Source organism: Lepisma saccharinum, chromosome 23 (assembly GCF_977018435.1).
Source record: "Lepisma saccharinum chromosome 23, izLepSacc3.1, whole genome shotgun sequence".
Classification (NCBI taxonomy): Eukaryota; Metazoa; Arthropoda; class Insecta; order Zygentoma; family Lepismatidae; genus Lepisma; species Lepisma saccharinum.
Genome location: NC_139251.1, coordinates 22653904 through 22679670, shown reverse-complemented (window position 1 = coordinate 22679670; position 25767 = coordinate 22653904). Strand labels below are relative to the sequence as shown.

Here is a 25767-nt window from a genome sequence, read left to right as displayed (position 1 = left end):
CCGGCAGCCCTTTAAACTTTGCGTTCAACCAGCAGCTTTGACATGGAAAGTAAGCCGGAAGTTTTGGTTACAAAGCAAATTATTGTGCACAGAGAATCATTGTTCAGATGCTGTAATTGACGAATGTCTTTTATCACTCTTGTGTTCCTACCATATAGCCTGAACTCTCACACATACATAAGATCTCTTACATGCACTTTTTCTTGCTGTTTTCCTTTGTTATGAAGTTGCTGTACATCGCAGGCACGTTATTTTTTTATACAGAGGAGACAGCGAAGCCAGCAGTCACGGGTTCAAATATTTGGTAAAATATTTAATTGCCTTCATCAAATCAAGCTCATCGTTGCACTTACTCTTTTTAAATGAGTGACATAAAATGATACCGAGAAAATGACGTTTGTATAAAGATTGGATAAAAGCTAGAAAATATAACAATAACTAAAGTATACAAAGAAAATGTATTTCATTCATAATATGATAAATTGTTTATTCATTATTTTACACTGCCACAATGTTTTGGATCGGACCAACGGAACGCACTTCCAGCATTCCCTCAGAGTAGACCATGTAGCTGCTGCGAAGTGGCAACACTGCGCAAGTCACCTGCAGCCCGCGGGGTCTGAGGTTGGCAGCATCTTGCCATACAGCATCCAGACGTTTACCATATTAGGAGTGGTCAATAATAATTTATATCTGTGGTCGTATTTGAGATACACATGTTAAACTTCTGGATTTGGATCAAATGTGTCATATAAACAGCTTTTTACAATTTAATTGAATTTGCAATTAAGCTTTTCAAGATTGAACGTTTGCCTAAAATTTCAATTTTTGAAGCATCTAGTGAAGATCCCCATTTGACTTCTTCCAGAGATGCAAAAACAATCCGTCCTCACGTACAAAAAATCTCAATATTATATCAATTGTGGATTATGAACTGTATGATGTTAAGTTCCCCGTTCTTTGCAAACTGGAAGAAAAAACTACACTTTTTAGTGAATTTTTCATTATAATACGAAATTGCAACGAAGAATAATTTTTAGATAACGCTTATTAAAAAATAGATACTTGAAGCTTTCCAATGAGGTATATTTGACTTTTTTCCACCCACGGAACACAATTTTACAAGCACGGCAACAGAGGGCTCAATATTTTTGTCACGGATAGTAGGTTACGTAAGTTTTGTGTTTGATAGATATTAACAGTATGAAGTCTCGGAATTCACCATATTTCCATTTGAAAACTTGAATGCAATAAAGTTCAGAATAATGACAACTCAGCACATCCATCTATGCTAGAGGAGTCTGCCGTACTTCACTGTTTCTTTACAAAAACTTAACTTCTTATGAAGTATGTTAATTTGTAGTTCGTAATTTCATCTGTTTACGTAGGTTGTTGCACATTACTGTTCACATAATAATCATTACTAATTTTTCTTTTAAAAATTGTTTTTTTTTAAAATTTTTGTGTTTTCTATATTACACAACTTATGTTGAGTTGAAATCTGCAAAAAATACCATGACACTACCAACTTATTGTAATGTTCAACCTTTATATTTAAAGCCATATTTGGATATTTGTTTAGTATGACAAAAATGCTCACACACACAAAACAGACCAACATAATCTAATTTTACCTCTGGTGGCACACCACCCAAGAAAACTACATGTATTTTGCACTTAGAAACTGACTTGTTCTGCCTATAGTACCAATACAAGTTGAACATTGATTTTGTTCTTCAGGGGGGCCAGGTTGATAAAAAATTAAATTCTAGAAAATATGTAAAATTATGTTCCATTGTAACCATGAAATTGATGATGAATTAAAAGAAAATGTACAATCATTGTAATTGTACAAAATGTACATCTGTTACGTACACCATTCCCTAGTTTTAGAAATTGGAGATAGTAAAATCTCCAATTTCAGTGACATGACACTTCTGCAAAAGAATTTAGATTCTCTAATAAAGTGGTGTGAATTATGGAACTTAAAACTCAACCCTCAAAAATGTACCATCATGACCTTCTCCTTGAAGAAAAACACATTTAATACTAAATATTTCATAAAAAATAATTGTGTTCAAAGAGTTGCCGCACAAAAGGACCTGGGCGTCATATTTGACGAGAAACTTTCCTTTTCTGAGCACATCTCTACAGTCACAAGGGGTTCAATGCGTATGCTGGGTCTTCTCTATCGTTTCACGGAAATAAACAACTTGACTGCCCTCAGCACCTTTTACAAATCTTTTGTGTCACCTAAAATTGAATACTGTTCTCCGATCTGGTCTATGGCATGCCCCTCAAATTCAGATAGACTAAATTCCGTCCTAAATTTCTTCCTGGCCATTGTTCGACACCGAATTCCGTCCACAAAACACTTGCAAAAGTCCATCCTCCTGCAAATGTTAAATATCCAAACTCCTCAAGAGAGACTTAGACTGGCTGACCATATATTTCTACACAAAATAGTGAATGGCAACATCAGAAGTGGCCGTCTTCTTCAAGAAATTCACTTTCGTGTGCCTGCCCGCCCAACAAGAAGCACTCTACTTTTTGCTTCTCAGAAGCCGAGATTGTGCCTCATCCAGCGCTCTCTGTTTCATAGACTGCCCAGTGATTACAATAATCTAGGAAGCGAAATAGACATTTTTGAAAATCTGGACAAATTTAGAAGAAAGTTAGCTAAAAGTATGTAAGTCTCTTAACCACATGTAATTTTTCTGTTATTTTTTTGTTGTATTATGTTTTTGTTTGTTTTTTTTGTCCTTATATTCTATAAAATCGTTCCAATGTAAAATGGCTAACGCTGTATTTGGAATCTTCTAGTAAATAAATAAATAAAGTGTTTTGATAGGGCAATGAAGATGATGCCATCTATTTTGAAACTTACGGCTCTTTCTATTAGTTTTGTAGGGATTGGTAGTCAGTTTTTGTTGAAAGAGGAGTGAATAATATGCATATGAACATATCCTGTCAATATCTTAAATATGAGGCTTATCCAGAAAACACTTTCTGGTGAGCTGGTAGATGATACAATATTTGGGCAGAAGACAATGTGTAATGTCATCATGTACTGAATCGAATTAATAATGAGGGAATGGTGCAAGTTACAGATTTTACAATTTGATATGTAGTAATGTTTGTACTTTGTACTTGCATACAAATTTTCGGAGTAACTCTATAGAACACAACTCTTGACCTACTGTGTGTGATTATCCTTTAGAACGGTGCAAGGGGGGAAATATTTTGGTAACACTAGTATTATTGATCTTGTAACATATTAGGTGGACTGAAATAATTAAATTCCAGTCTATTTACTTTTTGAAGTATCATGGTAAAGTATCACTTAACTTATTCCATTGAATGTTCTTCACATGTCTAGTAAGTTGTTTTCCCTCCTGTAAATGGTTCTGTGTGATCAAAAGTATAGTAGTCTGTAGTCATGTAAAAGAAGAAAGAGATCGCACAAGTATATGCAGTCTTATTCTGGTATAAATAATCCTTGGTCCCTTCATCAACATCATCACTCATCCTCATTGTCATGATTAGCAAAAAGTGGCAGAAAATTACAAAAAAATCTCAATGCAGTAAGTAACCCCCCCCCCCCCCCCCGAATGTGTTCCGTAAACCTTTACGTAAGTGGAATTTGTAAATTGCTTAAGTGTAACTTTGTAAGAAACTGCAATATTTATTATTATTATATGTATGTATATGCAGAGCATTCGCTAAGAGGCTCGGCGGCAAGCAGCCCGGTGTCAGCGCTTGTCTTTCCCGGTGAACGAGGTCCGTGACAGTCGCACGCTACAGTCTGTTTTTTTCGCTCACTTTCCCTTTCTGTTGATGTTGCAGACTGACGCCAGTATAATCCTTCCTCGTAAGTTGTGTTGTGTGGTGTCCGTGTGTTGAAGATTGTGGCTTAATATGGCACCACAAAAGTTTACATTACAACAAAGGATTTATCTTGTCGAGTGTTACTTCGGAAAGAGGAATTGTGGAGAAGTGCGACAACGTGAGGAAAAACTCGACGAGATATGACAAAGGTTAGAACAGTCTCCTCGGAAATCTATCCGCCGGCCCTCACAAGAAAAGGGTGTTTCAAGAACCCTCTAGGTCCCCCAATTTGTCAGCCTGCAATTTTTATTTATGGGGAAATCTAAAAAAATAAAGTATACAAAGACAATCCACCCACCATCTGTGAGTTAAAAGAGAGTATTGTACGAGAAATCTGTAGAATTACAGTAGACAAACTTGCATGTGTAAATGCAAATTTTCTTCGTAGATGCCAGGAATGTGTTGCAGCAGAGGGATATCATTTTCAACACCTTCTGTAGTCAATGTTAGAACACAATATGAAAACTGTAATTTTAATAGCAGACTCTGCCGACCGTCGTGGGTCCCGTTCTCCGGGAAAGACAAGCGCTGATGCTGGGCCTCTTGCTGCTCAGTCTCGTAGCGAATGTCGGGGAATGCTCTGTATATGTATATTATTTACACAGTATTATTTTATAAATGAAACATCATGCATCAGTATTTACGCAGATATAAACTATAAAAGTATGACAAATATATAAATGAATATAAAAACGAACTGACGTCCATTGCAATATGTCATTGCATTTTAAAAATCCGTGCTTTAATTTAAAACTGGAACATTTCTTTTTGTTTGCTAGATTTGTTATTAATAACATCTGCAATGCAATTTTGTTAAGAACTATTTTTTATGTAAACCAACCACATTTCAGATACATGTATCGTTGGTGGTATAATTTACCATATTTTTTTTAATAGGTGTCAGCAAGCAGTGATGTGAATTCAAGGTGTGGCAAGGAACAGTTTCACACAATTCATATATCACGCTGGATCAAGTAAGGTCTTCCTGGAAGGAGTGGATATTAGAGAGAGTAGCCAAAATTTTTAATACAATGTCCCTCCAAAGTTCAAAAAAGAAGGTAAGGCCTATCAGAAGTTTCTCATACTATCATAAAACACTTGTGACAGTCCACCAGAATGAATGCAGTTTGTTGTTTTAAAATGTTTTATTTTTGTTACTGGCGTATCAAAAGTAAGGAAACTGAACTGAAAATTTAACATTTTTTCGAGAGTTTGAATATTTATTGCTAATAAAGGTATAACAATTGCTACAAAGAGCTCATATCTTTTTTTTTCTTATTTATTTCTGGAAAATAATGAGAATCTCTGTACAATTAATGAATGTCTGAAGCCACTCCTATTACACCCCCCATAACACTGCATTTTTATATGTAGAAATTCCTGTGAAAAATACAAGATCAAACAAGATTCGAACTGGGTCTTAGGCATACTGTGTCATTACTTTACCAACGAAGCTGCTGAGCCTGCTGTAGTTGGATGAGGCCTCAGGACCTGCTTATTGTCCTTGTAATTCCATGGGCCTCCCCAATGGCGCAGTGGTAGCATCGTCGCCTTTCAATCAACGGGTCCCGGGTTTGATACCCGGTGGAGGCACGTAGTGATTGGATCCCACTTTAAACTGTAGGTCCAGTCCCAATTATCCTTACTGTGCATAAAGTAGACTTAAAGCACCAACTCAATCAACCTTGCAATTCCATGTGTGGCATCTTGCATTATCATCAGGGCTACGATTTTTATGATTAAAATAGCCCAAATTTTATCACCTAAAGTTTCCATAACTTTGCCAACATAAAAAAATAGACCCTAGCAACAATTCTTTTCCCCATGGAGTGTTATGATTAAAATACAGAAGAGATCGAACAATGAAATTGAAAATATGTATTAGTATATTTTCTTCTGAATATTAATACCATAAGGTAGGATATTTTCATACGTCTCAGTAGTTCACTTTACAATCTCCAACTTGCAGTGTACAGTGACCACTATGTGCAAATTTTCATATGTAAACAATAGCCTGTTGACAGCAAAGAAAGCCTTCTACGTACAAGAGCTTCCTTCCACTTTGACTAGTACTAGAGGAGCAAATGTAATGTACTTTGGAAATGTCTAGGTGTAAAAGAAAATTATTAATACTATGAAACAAACTAATTCTCTAGGCTTCGTAAACCTGAAGGTTTATGGCTGCAGCAACACAAGCCTTTCATCTGTCCCTATCCTGGGCAAGATCAATCCAGTCTTCTCCATCCTCGATTTCCTTTAGGTCTATCTCAACATTATCCCTCCATCTTCGTCTTGGTCTTCCTACAGGTCTCTTACCATCAGGTTTCCCAACAAGAATCCTGTAAACTCTAATTTCTTCTCCCATTTGTGCCACATGGCCTTCCCACTGCTTATCTTGATAAGCAAAACAAAAATATACTGAATGTGCTCAGTCACCCTTGCCAAAAAGAAAATATTAAAAAATGCAAAGTTGTGGAAGTCATAGCCTTAAATATAATTTGGATCAAGTGCCTTTTTACAGCTTCAGTTTATTGTAATATGAGCGTTAATAAGTACATAATTTATGTTAAATCAAGTGACAAAAGGAGTATAAGGGGTGACTCTTTCGAAATACACCCAAATGCCAGTCTCTATTCCAGGTAATGTACCATGGACTGCATTTATCAGACTAACCAGGCTTTGGCATCTGGACACTCAGCTAGTATAGTCCTGTGTGGGGCTTTTGTTGTGTTGATGATTGCATCTTCATCCTTTTCATCTAACCACCATTCATCCTCATCATTGCAATTCTCCAAAAGTGGTAGAAAAACAAAGTAAAATAAAATCCATCAAACAAGTTAAGGTGAAAAATTTGTCTTATTGGTAATGGACTTACCCAGCTTTGGTAATTGTTAATTACAGCTTTTTTGTTTTACACTTATTCTAATTGGGAGGTATTGTGAACACTTGTGCAATATAAGCATTGTTATTTGTAGCAAAGATCACTTACATGGCTTGGCATATTGAACATTGACAATTTAAGATATATATATAATATTTGTTCAAGTACATTGCAGGAAGGTGCCTCCGTGATGGCACAGTGGTAGCATCGTCTCCTTTTAATCAAGGGGTCCCAGGTTCGGTACCCTGTGGAGGCGTAAGTGGTTCGGATCCCAAATTGTAGGTCCAGTACCGATTAGCCTTACTGTGCATAAAGTGGACTTAAAGCAACAAAACAACATTATTGTAGGAAGTTATAATATTATAGTGTGCTCTAAAAATGTATATAAAGCATCAGGGAATTTGATCTAGTAAATAGAGTGGAAGCTCAAAATAGTTTATTAAAGAGATGTCTAGCTTCCAGTCTCATTCCTAACTTTTTTTAAAAAGATATTAGCATTAAATTTAGTGTGTATATTTTGGTCATTGTGTGTCAATATCACAAGAAGTATGATTCATTGAATTGTCTTTTGATAGGATCACACAGAGGAAAACCTTGCAGCACCTGATAGTACAACAAAAGAACGGTGTGTCTTCAGTGAAGGTGAGGACGTGTTGCTACATGATAAGGATGGACTAATATACTTAGGAACTGTGGTGGAGGTAAGCTGTTTAATTTATTACAAAATAATTTAGTTATACTAAAAAGTTACTACTGCTCGCTGCGTGAGCAGGTCTGCTGCATTTTCATTCATACGAAATGGAGAACATGCCCCAAAATCTTGAGAAATGAATAGGTTGTCAGTTTTATTCATGCGAGTAAAATTGAGCACATATTCATTTCTCAAGATTTTGTGTGAATAAAAGGGCTGTGAGGCTGCTCACAAAGAGAGCACCTGCTCCAGTGGTGTGCATGTGCTCTCAGCCTGATACGAATTAAGAAGAGTATATACATTCTCAAAGTTGTTTATATATTAGCATGTCCACTGTTACTCTTGCAACCATCAGAGACAGTGTTCCACTTATAGAATTTACCACCTGAATACTATAGCAACTAATAAATTCTATATATCCTTATTCAGCAAAAGTTTTTACTATAAGAACAAAACCTTTATGTTAAAAAAAGCCTTCAGTAAGTAGTAATAATTTAGTTGCAGGTTTGTATGCTTTCTTGAGCATCATAGTGTTCCATATAAACGTACAATCACAATCATCTTGGTGGTGATACTGGTATTGGAGTGACAGTATTTAGACCAGAGAGAGAGAGAAAATCAAGGAAAAGAGGAAAGAATAAATAGATTCTTCCTCTATCTCTCTCTCTCTCTCTCTGTCTCTTCCTTTTCTTCCTTCTCTTTCTACTTTTTTCTATAATTTGTAAAGTATGCAATATTGATGTAAGTTTCAAGTACCAATTTGTTTTTTCAAACATAGATTATGAAATATCTAATCAATCAATACATGGTCTGATTTTCTTAAGCTGTCAACTATAACAAATCCAGTATTAATATGCAGTTTCCTCTTGATATATTATGATAACCAGCAGAGGCACCTACTCTTATTTCTCATGAACAGTTGTGTGCGACTACTGAAGATTCACATACACTAACGTCACAGCTACTTGTATGTTGGATGAGATTCGTTATATAAACATTGTAGACAGTAGTTTATGCATAATGATTTTTTTGTGGTTTGTGAAGTCAACAATTTTAATATAACACAAATCTTATTTTGGTGCAACATTCCATCACTTGGTTTTTTTTCCCATTCTCTTCAGGTGGATACAGTGAGTGAACAGTGCTTGGTGAAATTTGGTGATAACACAGAAAGATGGTCATCTATCAAGGACCTCGCAAAACTATCACTGCCAGAATCTGGTCTTTTGTGTGTCATATGCAAAAGGTCAGAATCAAAAGCTTCAAACGAAATAATAAGTTGTGATAAGTGTGGAAGAGGATATCACCAATTGTGTCATCAGGTAAGGTTTAACTTAGTGTTACTAAACTTTGCATTTTTATTTATTTATTTTGGCAACTGTGACTGACCATAAAACATCCAAGTTGTAATGCACACCGTTATTTTGTTGGTGGTCGTAATTTTCCCATCAACTTCTATCTTTCTTAGCAGATTGGTGATAAGCACAAGTAGTGGCTAAAAGGCTAACTTATGTTTTGAACTCATTACAACACCTGGGGTCCTGGGTTTGAATCCCAGCCGGGGCATGGGTCCCTTCATCAATTTCATCATATCACTCATCCTCATCTTTGCAATTAGCCAAAACTGGCAGAAGAGCAAAAATAAACCAAATCAATCAATGAATGTTTTAAAATGAACATTACTATGGTGGAATGGCTGACAGTTTTCTGCAGTTGTCACAGAATGACAAGTGGTTAATATTATTTACATCATCCACTTACCTCCCATCCCTGAAGGAGGATAGAAGTAATAAAAAACCTCAGCCTTCTCTCTTAATCTGCCCATACATAAGGAGCTTCTGAAAGAAAAAGGCACGGAATTTAAGGAATTTTATCAATTCTCTGTGTCCAGTGAATTTTGATATTGTACAGAGTGGTGTGCGGGAGTGGGAGATTTTGAATCTCGTAGTACAAGGTCATTGTTAAATTTGGCAATGCTGTGAGACCATGAGAATGTTGCGTAGACAATGCCATTTCAGTTGCTATGGAGCAGTGGTCAGGGGAACAGCGTGCTTTTTGTAATCAAGGGGTCCCAGGTTCGATACCCAGTAGAGGCACATAGTGGTTCGTATCCCACTTCAAACTATAGGTCCAGTCCCGATTAGCCTTACTGTGCATAAAGTGGACTTAAAACAAGAAGAAAACTCTTGCCTCGCAACTTTGGAAGTATCGTTTTGCCTTAAACTGAACGCAGATAAACTCTAGAACATGCAGGGGTAATTTTTCCAGGGCGTAGTTTTTGAATAGAGTGGAATCAAATGTCCATTCACTTTTTCTTATATAAAGGCTGCGATATGTAAAGAGATTCAGAGATTCGGTCTATCACTGCGGACGTACTTCAGAAAGTTATGAGAAACGTCCATTCCCGAATGCAGGAATGTTACCTCAGGGAGGGATGCCATTTAGAGGACGTTATTTTCAAAAAGTGAGTTCTGGCCTGTTTTTTGCAAATGGCATACATGTACATTTTTATGTCCAGAATTATGTAACAATATATATATTATTACTGTGCATTACGGTATTATCAAAATCTCCCAATCCTGCACACTACCCTGTATCAAGATATAGTGATTGCTTAATGGCTGAAATGTTCAATTAAACGAAAAAATATCTGAAATGGGGAAGTAGATTGTAGATTTCATAGGGTTTCATTGTATGTGCAGATTTTTTATCTAAATGTTGTTTAATTAATTGAAGATTCAGGATGAATGGCTTATAAAAGACTCCCACAATAAATAGGAAAGCAATAACATGATATCAAAATATAAAAGTGCCAGAGCGACTAAATACCAGTAAAATATAACTTCCAAGTGATATTGCAACCAAAATAGATTTTTTTCTATGTACGTTTTTGCTTGCATTGTAGAATTATTGCTCTTTCAGTTTACAGTTCTTTCGAGAACATAAAAACAATTTTTGATATAACGTTTCAGGAGAATACACCTTCCCTTCATCAGACAATTGTATCAAGATTATATTTGATTAATCATACTAATGTTCTCCCGAAACATTACATAAAAGATTGTGTTTATGTGCTTGTAAAAACTGTTAACTGAAAGAGAAATAATCATATTACATTTGTAATTATTATTTTGTAGTAGGGATGGGTCAATATGAAATTTTGGCCGATACTGATAAAGTACCGATATAAAATTTACCGATCCGATATAAAATTAGAAATGGTCCTTGAAGAACCTGAAAGGTTCATTCACCTTCTTAATAAATGTGTGTTTCAAGGTGACTACAGGGCAAGATAAATTGCATATTTAGACATTTACTTTTTTAGAAAGTAGGGCATGGATATTATCCATAAAAATTACAACAAAATGGTAGAATTTTGCACTAAATTATCAAATAATAATCGATATATCGGATCAGTAATTTTACCGATAGACCAATACACCGATATGCCTATATCGGCCGATACCGATAGAGTACCGATTAATCGGTCCCATCCTTATTTTGTAGCATTTATCATCTGTAGTTGTTTTAGACATTTCTAAATGTGTTTATTAAAGTGACATCTTTTATTTTTTCTCTAGCCCCATATTGCCAAAGAATACGTTCAACCTGAGACACATTGGATGTGCAAAAGATGCCTTGAAAATATGGGATTGAAAGTGAAAGATACAAAGCCAGTTAAAAAAGACAGCACAAGAAAAAATAGCAACGTATCCTACAGTTCAAGGTCAGACATGCCTGGTCTGGAAGATAAGAATAAGTTACCATATGAGGTATGTACAGGTCTTGTCTCTGTGTTAGATGATAGAACTATAGGAACAACAAATGACATTGTAGGGTGATATCTGCAGAAATAAATTTTCCATTTGGTATTACCAATTTTTACATGTCCATGAAAGTTCATCAGTATGGCATTTCACAGAAGAATAGTACAATTGGATCCAGCTTAAATCCCACCGAGATGACCAAACTTATGGTGCTGGCTCAACATTGTGAGGATAATTAGGGGCTACTTGTAAAGTGGGAGGTAGGGAACTTCAGTCAAGAAACTTTCAGCATTTTTGGGACTTGAAGTGTTGGCCATGTATGAAATTAAAATCAGCTTGAGAGACATTGTTCTCAAAGGAGTTTTGAAGTTTAGTTTCATCTATTGGGGTTGATAATGGTCACTACAGAGGAACCCCAGTTTTACGTTCCCGGATTTTATATTTTCTTGCACTTTATGTTCACACTTCATATTCCCAATGGAGCAAAATGCTATAAAATTTCCTCAATTTCAAATTTTCCTGCATTTTAAGTTGCTTCATCTTGGTCTCCAGAGAAAAATACAAAGTCCTCATTGCAATTTGTGAATTATTTCACTATTGAATTTTGGGAGAATCTTCTGTGAAATGACACATGTTTTCATTTCAATTCAATATAAAGTACTTCCTTTCCATTTTTCTTAACTTAGTAGTAATTATTATTATATCATTAAAGGAGCCCAATTATGAAAGTGTTCATTGACCATTGCCTTTCTGTAAATGTTTAAAAATTTTAATATTACATTTTAGGGTCAGGTTTTCTTTTGTGCTTTCTGATGTAATATTCACCATGCTATGTAACCATGGCAAGTTACATATCTTTGTTTACAGTGAATTAATCTTGATTTTTTCAGTAGAAAATGAAAATTATAGTATGTTAATGAAAACATTCTTACCTTCATAAAAATATTAGTTTTGTTCAATAGAAAGGTGTTGTGACTGGCCGTGGGGATGTTGAACACTGGAAAACTGTTTTTAAAAATAAAACCCCAGATTTTCTTTTTAAAATACTACATTTTCAATAGGCTCTAATTAAATTTATCAGTAATTAGTTGGCATTTTTTCAGATAGTCAGTAATTTTCACCCTTTGATTACTCCCACCCCTCACCTATATACCACAGAAATAATTTTGTTTGTCTTAAGATTTCTGGCCTTGTTTGTTAATAAAACAATTTGATGTCCACTTAGGAAGTTAATTTCAGTTCATTACGAGAGCAAATAAAGCATGTAATTTTTTTATGCAAGCATTCATACACCTAATAATTTACTGTGTTCTAAATCATTTCTTAACACCCAAACATGTTGATGAGAATAATATGTCATAAAGTATAATAATCCATTGTAATTCATTAGAGTAAAAGCAATTGTTCATGGAAATAATATTTTTCTTAATTGTATACATTGCGTGTTACATTTGCCCTTCAAACTAATTACATGTAAATTATATTTAACAAGCACTATATTATTCTTTTGGCACTGTCCACAGTTCCCAGATGCCACAATAATGATAAGCATAGAGCTTGTAAAATGCAGTTTATATGTACTTAAGAATTTGAAGTGTACATGAAATGTAAAAATATTAAAATAATGAAACTTTCACACAAGTGGTGATGTTGTCATGTGTCTCTTTTCATTCTGCTTTCACACAGTACCCTGTGGCTTTGTCAGGAGGTGAAACTGTTTTATTTCAAGCATCTTAAAAGGTTTACAAATGCAGACCCAGCCAGAGACTGAAAACTAAGGTTGTGATTGTGATGGAGAGGTTTAAACAATTGATAGGGAGAACATGTATTTCCATTAATATGTCTCGTTTATTGCATGATGAAGTATCATGTTGTATCATGCTAATTCACTGATCTGTCCTTTCATTAAAATTGAAAGTTATTATGTGCCAAAGACACTCATTTCAGTCTCAAACACCAAGCACATACATTCTAACCAAATGCTGTTTCTTCCTAATTTTGTACATACTATGGAACCTCAATTTTACAGCTTTGGATTGTATCTAGTGATTCCCTCGCTAGAGGCCCCAAACTTGTGTCTATAAAACTGCCATTTACTTAAAGTTTGTCTTGAAATTTTGTGTGCACATACCTTGAACAATGTAAAACAGGATCTAACCCCTCGCAATAGGTTTGGACTCTTCCAGTGACCTTCATTTGTTTTGTCCCGCGACAATGCATCTCGGTTGCTTTGGCTCGAATGTATAGGGATTACAATGTACACAATCGACGAGCGTGTGTTCCTCATTCGTAAATACTGACAAACTGGTTCATTTAAAGCATGTCAAAGGGCATTTCAGACTGAATTTCGTGTGAGACGTGTACCTTCAAAGTGTTGTATCCAGAAATTGGTAACAAAGTTAGACACAACGGGAAGTCTTGTCACACAGCATTCAGGAGGCCAGAAAATGTCCGAAGAGACAAAACAGTATGTAAAGGAGCAATTACTGGCATCACCATCAAAATCATTGCGAAGAGTTTCCCAAGAAACTAATCTCCCATATTCCGAGATTCCACGTGTCAAAAAGCTGTAAAAAAAAATAATCAAAACTACATGCTTGCCGCGTGTCGTGTGTTCAAGAATTGCAGCTGACAGACCATGAAAAACGTGTGCAGTTTTGTTTATGGTTTCAAAATTTTCTCACTCAGAATCCTGGGATTTTAGACCTCACTTGGTTTACGGATGAAGCATGGTTTCATCTGAGTGACTATATAAACTCAAAACACGTGCATATGGGCAGAAGAAAATCCTCGTGCAATACATGAACAGCCTTTGCATTCTCAGAAAGTTGGAGTGTGCTGTGGAGTGTCTCATAGACGAATTATAGGCCCTATTTTCTTTGAACAAACGGTTAACACGGAAGTATACCTGGGAATATTCACAGAGTTTGTCAATCAGTTAACAGATGATGAACTAACTGATGGATATTTCCAACAAGATAATGCGACATGTCACACTTCAAATGTTAGGATGAGGGAAATTAAAAGTTATTTTGGAGACCGAATTATCTCAAAAAATATTTGGCTATCAAGATCTCCCGAACTCACCCCACCTGACTTCTTTCTTTGGGGCTTATTGAAGGGAAAAGTGTACATAGATAAACCCCGCACAATCGCAGCCCTGAGAGATGCTATACATCAAGAGATTGATGACATTGCTGACTCCACTTTAAGAAAAGTATTCCAGAATTTGGAGAGACATGGTCCCCTTCCACATGCAAGCACTCTTGTACAGTCATGGACACTTCTGGGTTGTAGCAATCCCATTGACTTCCAATGATATTGTTACAACCCAGAAGTGTCCGTGACTGTACAAGAGTGCTTGCATGTGGAAGGTGACCATTTTCAGCATCAGATATGAGCAGATCCTGTTTTACATTGTTCAGGTATGTGCATACAAATTTTCAGTACAAACTTTAAGTAAATGTCAGTTTTATAGACAAACGTTTGGGGCCTTTACCGATGGAATCACCCTGTACAGTTTTCCACCTATTACACCTAATATCTTATGCTCTAATATGACAAAAGATTAGTATTGTTTACCTGGATTTCACATTTCCCTGCAATTTTTTTTTTTTTGTTAGCCACAGATGTCAAGAAAATATACACCATGACAGTAATTGTAAGGAATCCAGCATTTAACGGTTTTAAATTTTTAGGAACCACTTGCTAATAGAAACCAACAAAATGGAGAATACTAGATTTTTGTCATTCTCGAACCTCGCATTCTAGCCATTTTTCACATCAAAAAGATAGTCGGGATGAAGGTAAAAAAAAAGAGAGCAGTTGCCCTTAGGTAACAGTCGTATTCTTTATTCTTCCATGTCTGGCTGGTGGCACTAGCTTGTTTCCATAATCTGTCATTTCCTTTTTAACCTCTCCCCTTTATTGCTACCTGTTGAAGCCACATGTCCTGAAAGCTTGATGGAAATAGAGGCACATGCCAAAATTGAACCTCATTACTTGTGTGAAAATGTTGGCATGTGATGCGAGTTATGTTCTGTTAAACTTTCATTGCAGAAATGCAAACACCACAAAGCACCAAGAAAATTAACTTGTATCCAAGCTTTCAACACTGGCCTGATGTTATAATCAGGGTCCGTAGGTGGTTTTTCGTCTGTGAGAATATGTTACTTCTGTAGGCATGTGGGAAGAACTATGGAGCCTATTTGTTTTTGTTTTGTGTTGCATTGCCAAACTTAACAGCTGCAGAGCTGAGTGATGGAGTGGTTAGCACAGCACACTGAATGCCAGCCTGGGCATGGATATGTTCTTTGTGGTTGTCCCATTGAAGTTTCATGTAATCATCACTCATCCTCATCTTCACAGTTAGCCAAAAGGCAGAAAATGCAAAGTAAAATAAAACAAATCAATCAATCAATTAACAGCAGCAGAGATTTAGCAATGGGGGTGGATAACTTTGTAAGATGTCTCCAGTAGGGCTGAGGCAATGCCACTTTGAACGGATACTTACACCTATGTTCTTACTGATTCCCACTGATACTGATGCTTGAAAATTATAACAATTAAAAGTTCAAAATATTGATTAATATTAGCGAGTGAATATTCCACTCCAATTACAAGCATCAGTTTACCAGAGATTTGCTTTAAAATATTAGATCACTTCAGAATGTAAATGTACCTGTTATGTAATCACAAAGTATAGTTTTATCACATAATGTTGGTACAAAATAAATGGAAACTCGAATTTTGCATATCTTCCAGGATAATTAGACTACAATCACCCCAGTTCTCCCCTGCCAGGGATTGAACCTGGGTCTCTTGCATGGTAGTCAGATGCCCTAACGGCTTCACACAACACCACACAAAACAAATAAACACGTACATAAAATACACTTAAAAGTGTCTCTGGGATGGAGTCTAAAGCTAGGACATACTTTTAAAATATCTTTTATAGTATAGTGTAACAAAAATTTTGCCAGCATGTGACGTAAGAAGTTTGTTAATGTCATAGGTCAGCGTATGTTGACTGGCCAAAACATGATTTATGCATGACTTAGGGTAAAGCTACAAAGTGACAGCACGGTATCCACCCTTGGACCCTGTCTTCATTTTGATCCAGAAAGTGTCACATACACTTCTTTCATCACATCAAAAAACAGTGTTAAAAGCTTGGTTATAATTTGATTTTCCTTGAGTTTCTACAGTGTTCGTGCCTTTTACAAGACAGCTTTAATGTGACTGTACCATCACGTATCATCAGAATTTTTTTATTCAATTGTTAAAACGTTTATTTAATTTATAGGATCAAGTACGGTGGGATGGAAAAGTTAACCATTCTCTGCAGAGATGCAGTCAGTCATCTGATGATAGGTATTCATATGAGGTTAGTAATTTAACAACTGACTCAACTAACGTATCTTACGAAAAAATAATGAATTAATTAGAATTTTAATTGTCACCAGCAATAATAAAGTTGGGAAAATTAACATTAATTGTAGATAATGCTAAAAATGTGCCTTTCATGCAATGTGTCTCCAAATATCATCATTACATAAATTTCTAAAATTGTTAAAAGTATTGCTGGTATATAATGAGTTGACCCAATTGTGAGAATGTAGCCTGTTTGAGATATAGGAATTTACATCTAAAGTATTGAGAGGGATTACATTCTTTAGTCTGTTAACTGAGCTACTTGCTATAAAGGCACCTCTTAAGTTGAAACTGACCTGTTTTTTAACAATCATTTTAAGATTTTTGCAGTGCACTATAATCTTCAAAACTATTTATACCTTGAAGTGTAATTTTTGGATGCTTTAAGGATGGGATGTTAATAACCTAGTATGTTTATATGTCTGCAACGGTGTTCACTGTGGAGTTTTTTACCCCCACTCTTCGTTGTACACAACAAAAGTAACACTGTCACTTGTAATCAAGAAAACCTGGGTTTGAACCTTGCTGGAGTCACATTACACAGAAGTTTGGATCCCACTTGGACTAAAATAAACTTAGGCTTTTAAAACAAAAATCTTTTGATTTTGAAAAGAATAATGAATCACAAGTTAAAAATGTTCATCTCCCACCCTATTATGATATTCAGTACGAGGCATTTACTATAGTTTAAATGGATATGGTATGAGGTTCTTCATTTATTGACTGTCCTCTTACTCATCGTATAAAATCGCATTATGAGCTTTTAAGAAATATTGTGAACTTTGCAGGCAATTAAAAAATAAAACAAGTCATTGATATACCTAAAAATAAAATGTAGATAACAAGCTCTTAATTCATAATATTTTTAGTGTTGTTTCCAAGATTCATTTTTACACCTTTTGACTTTAACTGAGTTTACATAAAATTATACAAATATAATGCAAGTTTTAGAATTATGCATTACCTATTCCAGTCTGGTAAATAAATAAATATAAAGTCCGTCATCTGATTGTGTATATAAATCTAGGGAGAATATGGATAACTACTATGCTACTGGCCACACTGTGCAGTCAGGCTATTGTGTTTGGAGGAAAGGGAGAACATTGGTTGAGGAGTGGGGTTAGGCACTTGACCTTGAGCTGCCCCTACTCCCATAACACTGTATAGGTAAGGAAGGTAAAGGTTTGTCAATGCCATTACTTTGACGACTAACAAAGTGAATCACTTAACTAAAATGTGTGAATTTCTGTCTTTTTTTGTAACACAAGGCCATCCAAATACAAGCACTTCATTATAAAATTACCCATGCCTAATTTCTTTGTTTTCTAGTCTGACTCTCTGACGTGGGACTCACATAGAGTAAGTGGGCAGCAGCAACAGGAGTACTGCTATTGTAAGAAACCAGGGGAGTGGTTCATGAAGATGCTGCGGTGTGCAAGGTGTGAGCAGTGGTTTCATGAGAAGTGTGTGTCTTGTATACTACAGTATCCAATTTATTGTGGTGATAGGTAGGTGCACCCGTGTTTGCATATTGTAGAAGGTTGTGAAATATTTTGCAGATTGTGCAAGTAGCCATAATTATTGCGAATGAACACAGTACTGCTAGTGCCATTTTCTCAGTATTTAGATGGATTTCTTTTGTCTTTCTCAAAAAGTTCATCCACTAAATGGTGGCGATCATAATAGTCAAAGGAACTTATTAATGCATTAGAATGTTACTAAATGAAGAACCAGGGAGAAAAACAGGTAAGTCAATTTTCTGTCGTAAGCAAACTAGTGGTGTCATTTCCTGTCATGTGAATGCTGTATTGAACTTCACAAACTTTCTTTCGTTTCGTATGTATGACGCTTCCATTCATCAAAACACATGGTTTCATTTATATGTTCAGTATAATGTTTTACAATTATAAGTTAATTTTCTGGAATTCGACGAAAGTTGACTTACCTGTCCCCCCCCCCCACACACACACTCTTTAAATGAACTCTTGAGTCACTTCCAGAAAGAAACATACAATTGATATGTCCTGCAAATGTCTAAATATGCAGTTTCTTTTTCAAAGGAAAACCCATTGCAGACTACATTAATTAATCCTTTCCTGACAAGTGATGGGCATAGCCCATCGTGCAGTTTCTGCCCAAAAAGACAGCCAACAGACATGGCCTGTCATTCACTATTGTGAACGAAGGACGGGCTATAATCACACCACATCTCTTGCGTACATGTATTGTAACTACCTCTTTCACTAGTTGTCGTATTTACTTTGTTGCTGAATTTTACTTGTACTCGTGTCGAATTAGGTGGTGCTTTTGTTTATGCTCTTGAAAATAACATTGAATAATTTATATGCACATTGTGGAATTTTTTATGAAGATTCCATTTTGGATTTCACATTTAGTGTCTTATTTCAATCCTAAGATATTTTTTTTTGTTTTTTCATTTATTATTTCTATATTATTTATTGATAATGTGTTTCAATAACTTTTATTACAATGTTTATTTTTTTTTTTTACTTTCAAAAAATTTTACAGAAATGAAATTATAAATACGAGTAAATTTATATAAAATATTTTATATATGTGTGAAAGGAGGACGTGTTGTAGATTTTAAAAAAAAGTCTTAAATAACAACACCCTTGGCAACATATTTTTGAAAAACAGAAAAAAAAATGTCCTGGGGAAAATTTAATTTTTTTAGGCTCGCTGGGAAATGGTTAACCTTTACTGTCCCGATGATACCATATGGTATCATCAGAATAAGGTTGTACTGCCGCGATGATACCATATGGTATCATGGTGGTGATTACGAAATGAATGTGCTTTTAGGACCTTCATACTCTTATGTTTGGGTGGAAACTCTGACACAGGTCTGGAGCAAGCCTGGGAAATTCACATTGATGACCAACCTCCCCCCCCCCCCTTCCGCAACATATCTGTGCCACATATCCGAACAGAGTTTCACATTTTGGCTCATCATTCAACTTGTATGGCACCGAGGAACATGAAACATGTTTCATTCTCTTTGGAAACGTCCATTCTTTGAAAAGAATACTAAGGTTTGCACCTTCTCCGCAAAATAGCGTGAGAAGAGTGGGCAAACTCCAGATTTTTATGTTTTTTTCCATTGAAATTCGGGGGTCGTGGCCCCCCCCCCCCCATCTTCCTCGGTCCGGCGTTCTGAATTGTACACGGTTGCATTGCACTGATCTTTTAACGGCAAAACAAAACTTATCCAAAGTAGATTGCTCCCATAGTGCCCGAGTTATAACAATTTTCCTCCAAAGAGTGTTCGAATTTAAAATTCCCGCCGATAAGTCCGGGCGAGAATGGGGGTATTTTCGTAAACCTGCTCGGGAGTCTAAAGGTTAAGGAAGTTAGGCCATTCATGTTTTTCAAGAAACGTTTGTAATTATTAGGGCTGAGCCGATGTATCTTTATTGGAAAATATCGGTTGGAATTTATTTACCGATACTGGCTGATACTTTTCCAGAATTTTGGACTTTCATGGGGTCTACAAATATTTTGCGCAACACTTTGCGGAGTCTGATTATAATGGAAGTTATGTAAAATTTGAAGTTTCTTTTTATTTTGCAACACTTTTGTGCAAAAATAATGAATTTAAGATACAATTTAATATTCTAATGTAATTTTTCAATTTTTTAAAGCGTGCACATAACAAGAGTGGAATTCTTACACACTATTGTTACTGAATATTTTTAATAACTTTTAATTATTACAATTTTCAAGTATCTGTATCAGTGGGAATCTGTGAGAGTATCGTCATCAGTATCGGTTCAAAGTGGTATCAGCTCAGCCCTAGTAATTATATATCGGTAGAGGCACATATTTTTGGTAAATAAAAAAGCAAAATTTCGGTATAAAAACTGAGTCAATTTCGGGTTCAAAAGCGGTAAATAAAATAAAATATCGGTGTTATAGCGGTGAAAAATTGGATCAAAAGTGGTATATAAAAAGACATTTTGGTTTTAAAATTGTGAATATAATCCTTAATTTGATTTAAAAACTACACTTATTCAACAGAATTAAAATTTCACTTCTAATAGCCCATTTATGTACTTATCCGAGTATTAAGTTTATTTCTGTGTAAAGGAGTCAAATTTTGTTTCTCCAAGATTAACAGCAGAATTAATCAATTTTCCGGGAATTGCATAACTCTCAGGATAATTCAGACCTCAGACGGTGCTGCGTCGGTGAATAAACCCTAAATTTCGTTTTTTGCAGTTCATTTCGCATTATTTCGTGACAAAACATGGTCACAAAATGCATCTCGCACCTTTCAAAAACATGAAAAATTAACACTACAATGTGTTTTTTTCAAATTTCGTTTTTTCGTCAAAAACGAAATATGCATGCCCCTATATATCGGTTATCGGTATTGGTAAATTTTATTTAAGTATTTTATCAGTATCGCCAGAAATACCATATGAGTCCATCCATGATAATTTCAGAGTACAGTAGAACTTTGATTTTTCGTTTTTCATATGATGAAGATAAAAAATGTGAGAAAATGTATACTCTGGCAAAAAAGTTTTAAAAAAATTTGTTGTATTCGGACCATGAAGAAAAATGTATAATATGCAGGGTACTTGAGTGAATAAAGTAATTGCAATGGAGTACTTACACGTTAATATTGATCAATATTTTCAACAAATGAATTGTTACAATTTCCAACCATAGTGAGAATCAGGAAGAGTATCATCAGTGGTATTGGAACATAGGTGAACAAAGTTCCTTATTTGTCAGCAATGTGTAAAGCAGATTTGACTACAGAGGGCAGTTACAAAGTACTAATGCTTTAATTATTTTTTTTTTCAGGTTTTATGTATTTGTGTGTTCGATATGTAATTATGGTAAGGAATATTTGCGAAGATTGGAAATGAAATGGGTGGACATTGTGCATTTAGCTCTATTTAATTTAACAGTCCTGAATGCTAAGAAGTACTATGACTTCGATACTGCCATCATTCCATTTATAAATAATAATTGGGAGAATCTCCAGCTACCGCCAAAGGTAGGAAACTTCTTATTAATACTTATTTGTCTTTTTGGTTCGTGGTGTTATTAGATTAGTAGACACTCAATACCATTAACCAGTTATAGAGTGTGCTTTTTTATTTGAATAGGAGTGTACTAATTTGCATAATTCTAACCGTAATTCATAGCATCAAATTTTAGTGTGTGTGTATGGCAAATAATAACAATAATGTTAGTTTAATTCACCTCGTGGAGTCGTGGTGGTCTAGTTGGTAGGGGGTCTGTCATGCAGGAGACGCAGGTTCGATTCCTAGGGTGGCTAATCTGAGGTTGGAATTTTTCCAGCCTTGTCCCTGGAAATACTGGTTCTGGGGTTCACCCAGCTTCAAATAAATAGGTACCTAGAAGCAATCTTGAGGGGTAAAGGCACCCAGAGCATGGTGCTGATTGCATCACCTCCAAAATGGCCGTTAACGAAGAATGTGTGGGACCCTACCCCCACATCCTCCTATATATGCCTCATGGCATGGCAGGGGATCTTTACCTTTCCCTTTTTACATTAATCATGAGCAAAGATTTGATTATATGTCCCTTTATTGTGCTGTTGTTTATGAAGTGATTTTTTCTTTATAACCTCTCAGTGTATTCCTCGCACATATATGTACATTCCGCTTTTATCTTCCATATATGTTATAAGATTACTCTTTTCAAAAAAATGCTACATTTGCTAGTTCCATTGTTTTAATGGAAACCAATAAATGCTATCCACAATTTCCAATTTTCCTTTAAAAATAATTTCTCTTTTGTATGGTTGTGCAAATCACTTTTTTTGTGGGGTGTTTTTTCTAACTTAAACAATGCATTGACCATTGTAGACAGACGTGAAAGTTTGAACTATCTTTCTAAAATCCACAGGCACAAACAAAAATATTTTTTTCACTTGTTCATACACCTATTGTCAGATACAAAAGCAGTGTGAAAAGCATGTAAGTGGACACTATGCCTCTGCTAGATAAGCAGTGGTATATTATGTGGAGTATATGTAGCATTTCTGATTTTACTGACTTGTCTGAAATATTAATGTTTAAAAAATTCACATTGCATTGTTTGGGTGGGTAATATTGGAGTTGTATTAAATTAGTGTTTATTGAGATATCTTATTTTTTCAGATATATTATGCCAACATGGAGGAAAGAAAGGATGCCATTTTATCAGTATTGCAAAATAACAGAAACAGGTGTGTACAGTGGAACCCTGATTTTGTTTTTATTTACCATATTATGCATTCAGTCAAATGGTTCGAATACTGCAGCGTACTATAATATTTTCAATGTAATAGTTACCTCATGCCCATTGCAGTGTGCCATGAAGGAACTTACAGGGGGAGGATGTGAAGGTAGGACTCCACCCATTCACAATTGCAGTCATTTGTTGAGGTGATGTGAGCAGTTACTATTCTGGAACAGGGTTGGAAAAATTCTGAACCCATCCTGGGACTTTTCACACACTTTATTTGCCTTGATCCTCTGCAAGACGTAAAATCTTGGTTCCATGCTAATGCTTTTATGATGTTCAGGTCTAAGGAAAGAAAGAGGAAACCTCTCTCTCTCTCTCTCTCTCTCTCCCTCTCTCCTTCCCTCCATTTGAAATCAATTCATTTCGTCAAGTTAGTTGTGTTCCAGAAAACAAAATAAAATTTAATTTATAATCTTAGATGTTGAAGCTTTACAGTAGAGTCTCAAATCAGATGATCTGTATAATCCAAGGCAAAAATGGCCTCACTTCTATTCTGATAAGTGACTTTGTGTATTTAACCTTTACTATGCATGTGACCCATAGAAAATATAGGCTTAGTCGGCCGATGGGTCACTCGTGACCCATCATGCTGATTTAAAAGTTCATGTGCTTTTAGCACCTTCATACTTGTATGTGAGGTTGTAAACGCTGACAGATGTTCAGATAAGACTTTGAATTGTCATGTGGAAGAAAACCCACCCACCCAGGACCCCCCCCCCCACCGACTCCAAAGTTACGTACAGAAGCTGGCACAAATTTTAAATTTGTACACTTATTTGACAAAAAATGTTATAACTCCTAGACTATTTGACCAATCTACTTCGGGTAACATTTGTGTTGCAGCTAAAACATCGGGGCATGCAACCATGCAGGAATCAAAATGCCAAAGGCAATAAGAGGGGTTGGGTAGGCCACAGCCCCCAACTTTCAATGAAAAAATAAAAAATGGGGGTTTGTCCCCTCTTCCCCTGCTATTTTTGGAAGGGGACAGAAACTTTAGCCTTATTTTCAAAGAATGGTCCTCTCTCAACCGAATGAAAGTCATTTCATGTTCCTGGGTGCATTACATTATCAAATATGTGAAAAAACTCCCCATATTTTATTTTTTTCATTGAAAGTTGGGAGCCGCAGCCCACTTAACCCCTCTTATTGGCTTTGGCATTTTGATTCCTGCTCGGTTGCATGCCCTAATGTTCTAGCTGCAAAACAAAAGTTACCCAAAGTAGATTGCTCAAATAGTCTCTGAGATATAACGTTTTTCTGAAATAAGTGTAAAATTTAAAAATCACTTGCAAAGGCGGCAGCCAGAGAGAGGTTTACTTTCGAAAACCCGCTCGGCGGTCTAAAGATTAAATGATGAAACCCTGTGAAGCAGAAGACACTTGACCATTTCTTTAAAGTGTAATTTCAACATTGTTTAACCATTGTTTGCTAACAGCATTGTTACTAAGGTACTGAGAAATAAATGTAAGTACAATATTCATAATAATATTGTATGTGCCTTTTATTTTTCCTCCCGATTTCCCCTAGGTTATTTCATGTAGCCCAAGTTTTGTAATTTGAGTTAGTCTTGGTCACATACACCTTGGCTTATTGGGACTTCACTGTATATGTATACTGCCAGAATTATTAATAAAACAAAGCTTAAGGATGTCAAATTATGATGAATTTGTGGAAAATCTGACACACCTTTTGATGAGTATTTTCTTTTCAAGGTTTAAGTGTGGAAGGGAAATAAAAAAGAAGACTACAATTTGGGGTTTGAGGGTTCGTGTTCCTCCTCCAGCCCCAACAATTCCACTGCCATCCACAGGACCTGTTAGTGATTCTACTCTCAAGAATAAAATTGTGTCAAATAAGAAAACAAAAATCCTAACTGTATCAAGGTAAGCAGGTCATGTCACGGTATCATTGGTTTGTTTCATTATGTACATCTTTCTGTACATACAAATATTGCAGGAGAATTTTTTCTTAGTGTTCAGATATTATGTTCATGAAAACTAATGAGAGATGCTAAGAATCAGATCCTGTTTAGAGTTGAACTGGTATTGATTGGGATGGGTGCATGTGAAATGTTTGCCCATACCAATAAAATGCACAATGAAATTTCCCAGTATTGATAATTAGAGCCACATATTTATGATGAATAAAACATCAATATTTCGTTACAAAAACTTGGCATATTTTGGGATATAAAGCAGTATGTAAAATGGCATTTCTTTGTTAAAATTGTGAAAATAACCTAAATTTGATTTAAAAAAAACTATACTTATGTATTACACAAAATTAACATTTCACTTCTAATAGCACATTTATATAGTTATCGGAGTATTAAGTTTATACTTGTGTCGCCAAGTGTAAAGGAATCCATTTTTGTTTCACAAATATTTATCGTAGAATTAATCAATTTTCCATGATTTGCATAACTCTCAGGATAATTCAGACCTCAGAAGGTGTTGTATTGTTAAATAAACCCTTAATTTCATGTTTAAGAGCTTATTTCACATTTCGCAGTTCATTTTGCATCATTTCGTAACAAAACATGGTAGCAAAATGTAACTCTCACCTTTCCAAAACATGAAAAATTTACACTGCAATGTGTTATTTCACATTTCGTGTTTTCGTCAAACACGAAATCTGCATGCCCCTACTGATAACCAATATTCTACTGATTCTATATAAAATTGCAAATGTACCTTGAAGAACATGTGCAATTATAAACCTCCATGTATGCAACCAGGTGACTGCAATGTTTTTTGCCTTTGAAGGAGGAAGAATAGAAGCGGGGCATATAAATTATACAGTGTATTTCAAAAGTC

At 35.5% G+C, this 25767-nt stretch overlaps 1 protein-coding gene across 3 annotated transcripts in view; it reads left to right on the top strand.

The window, feature by feature from the left end:
• Pcl (polycomb protein Pcl) overlaps positions 1-25767 on the top strand; it is a 39012-nt gene that overhangs the window by 4100 nt on the left and 9145 nt on the right. For all 3 annotated transcript variants that reach the window (XM_083144225.1, XM_083144223.1, XM_083144222.1), the window contains exons 2-10: positions 4786-4946; positions 7345-7470; positions 8582-8782; positions 11042-11233; positions 16533-16613; positions 17990-18168; positions 21494-21689; positions 22822-22889; positions 24664-24834. In XM_083144225.1, coding sequence (XP_083000351.1) covers positions 4920-4946; positions 7345-7470; positions 8582-8782; positions 11042-11233; positions 16533-16613; positions 17990-18168; positions 21494-21689; positions 22822-22889; positions 24664-24834 — 1241 coding nt within the window. In that variant the 5' untranslated portion in view covers positions 4786-4919. The remainder of the gene's footprint in view (positions 1-4785; positions 4947-7344; positions 7471-8581; positions 8783-11041; positions 11234-16532; positions 16614-17989; positions 18169-21493; positions 21690-22821; positions 22890-24663; positions 24835-25767) is intronic.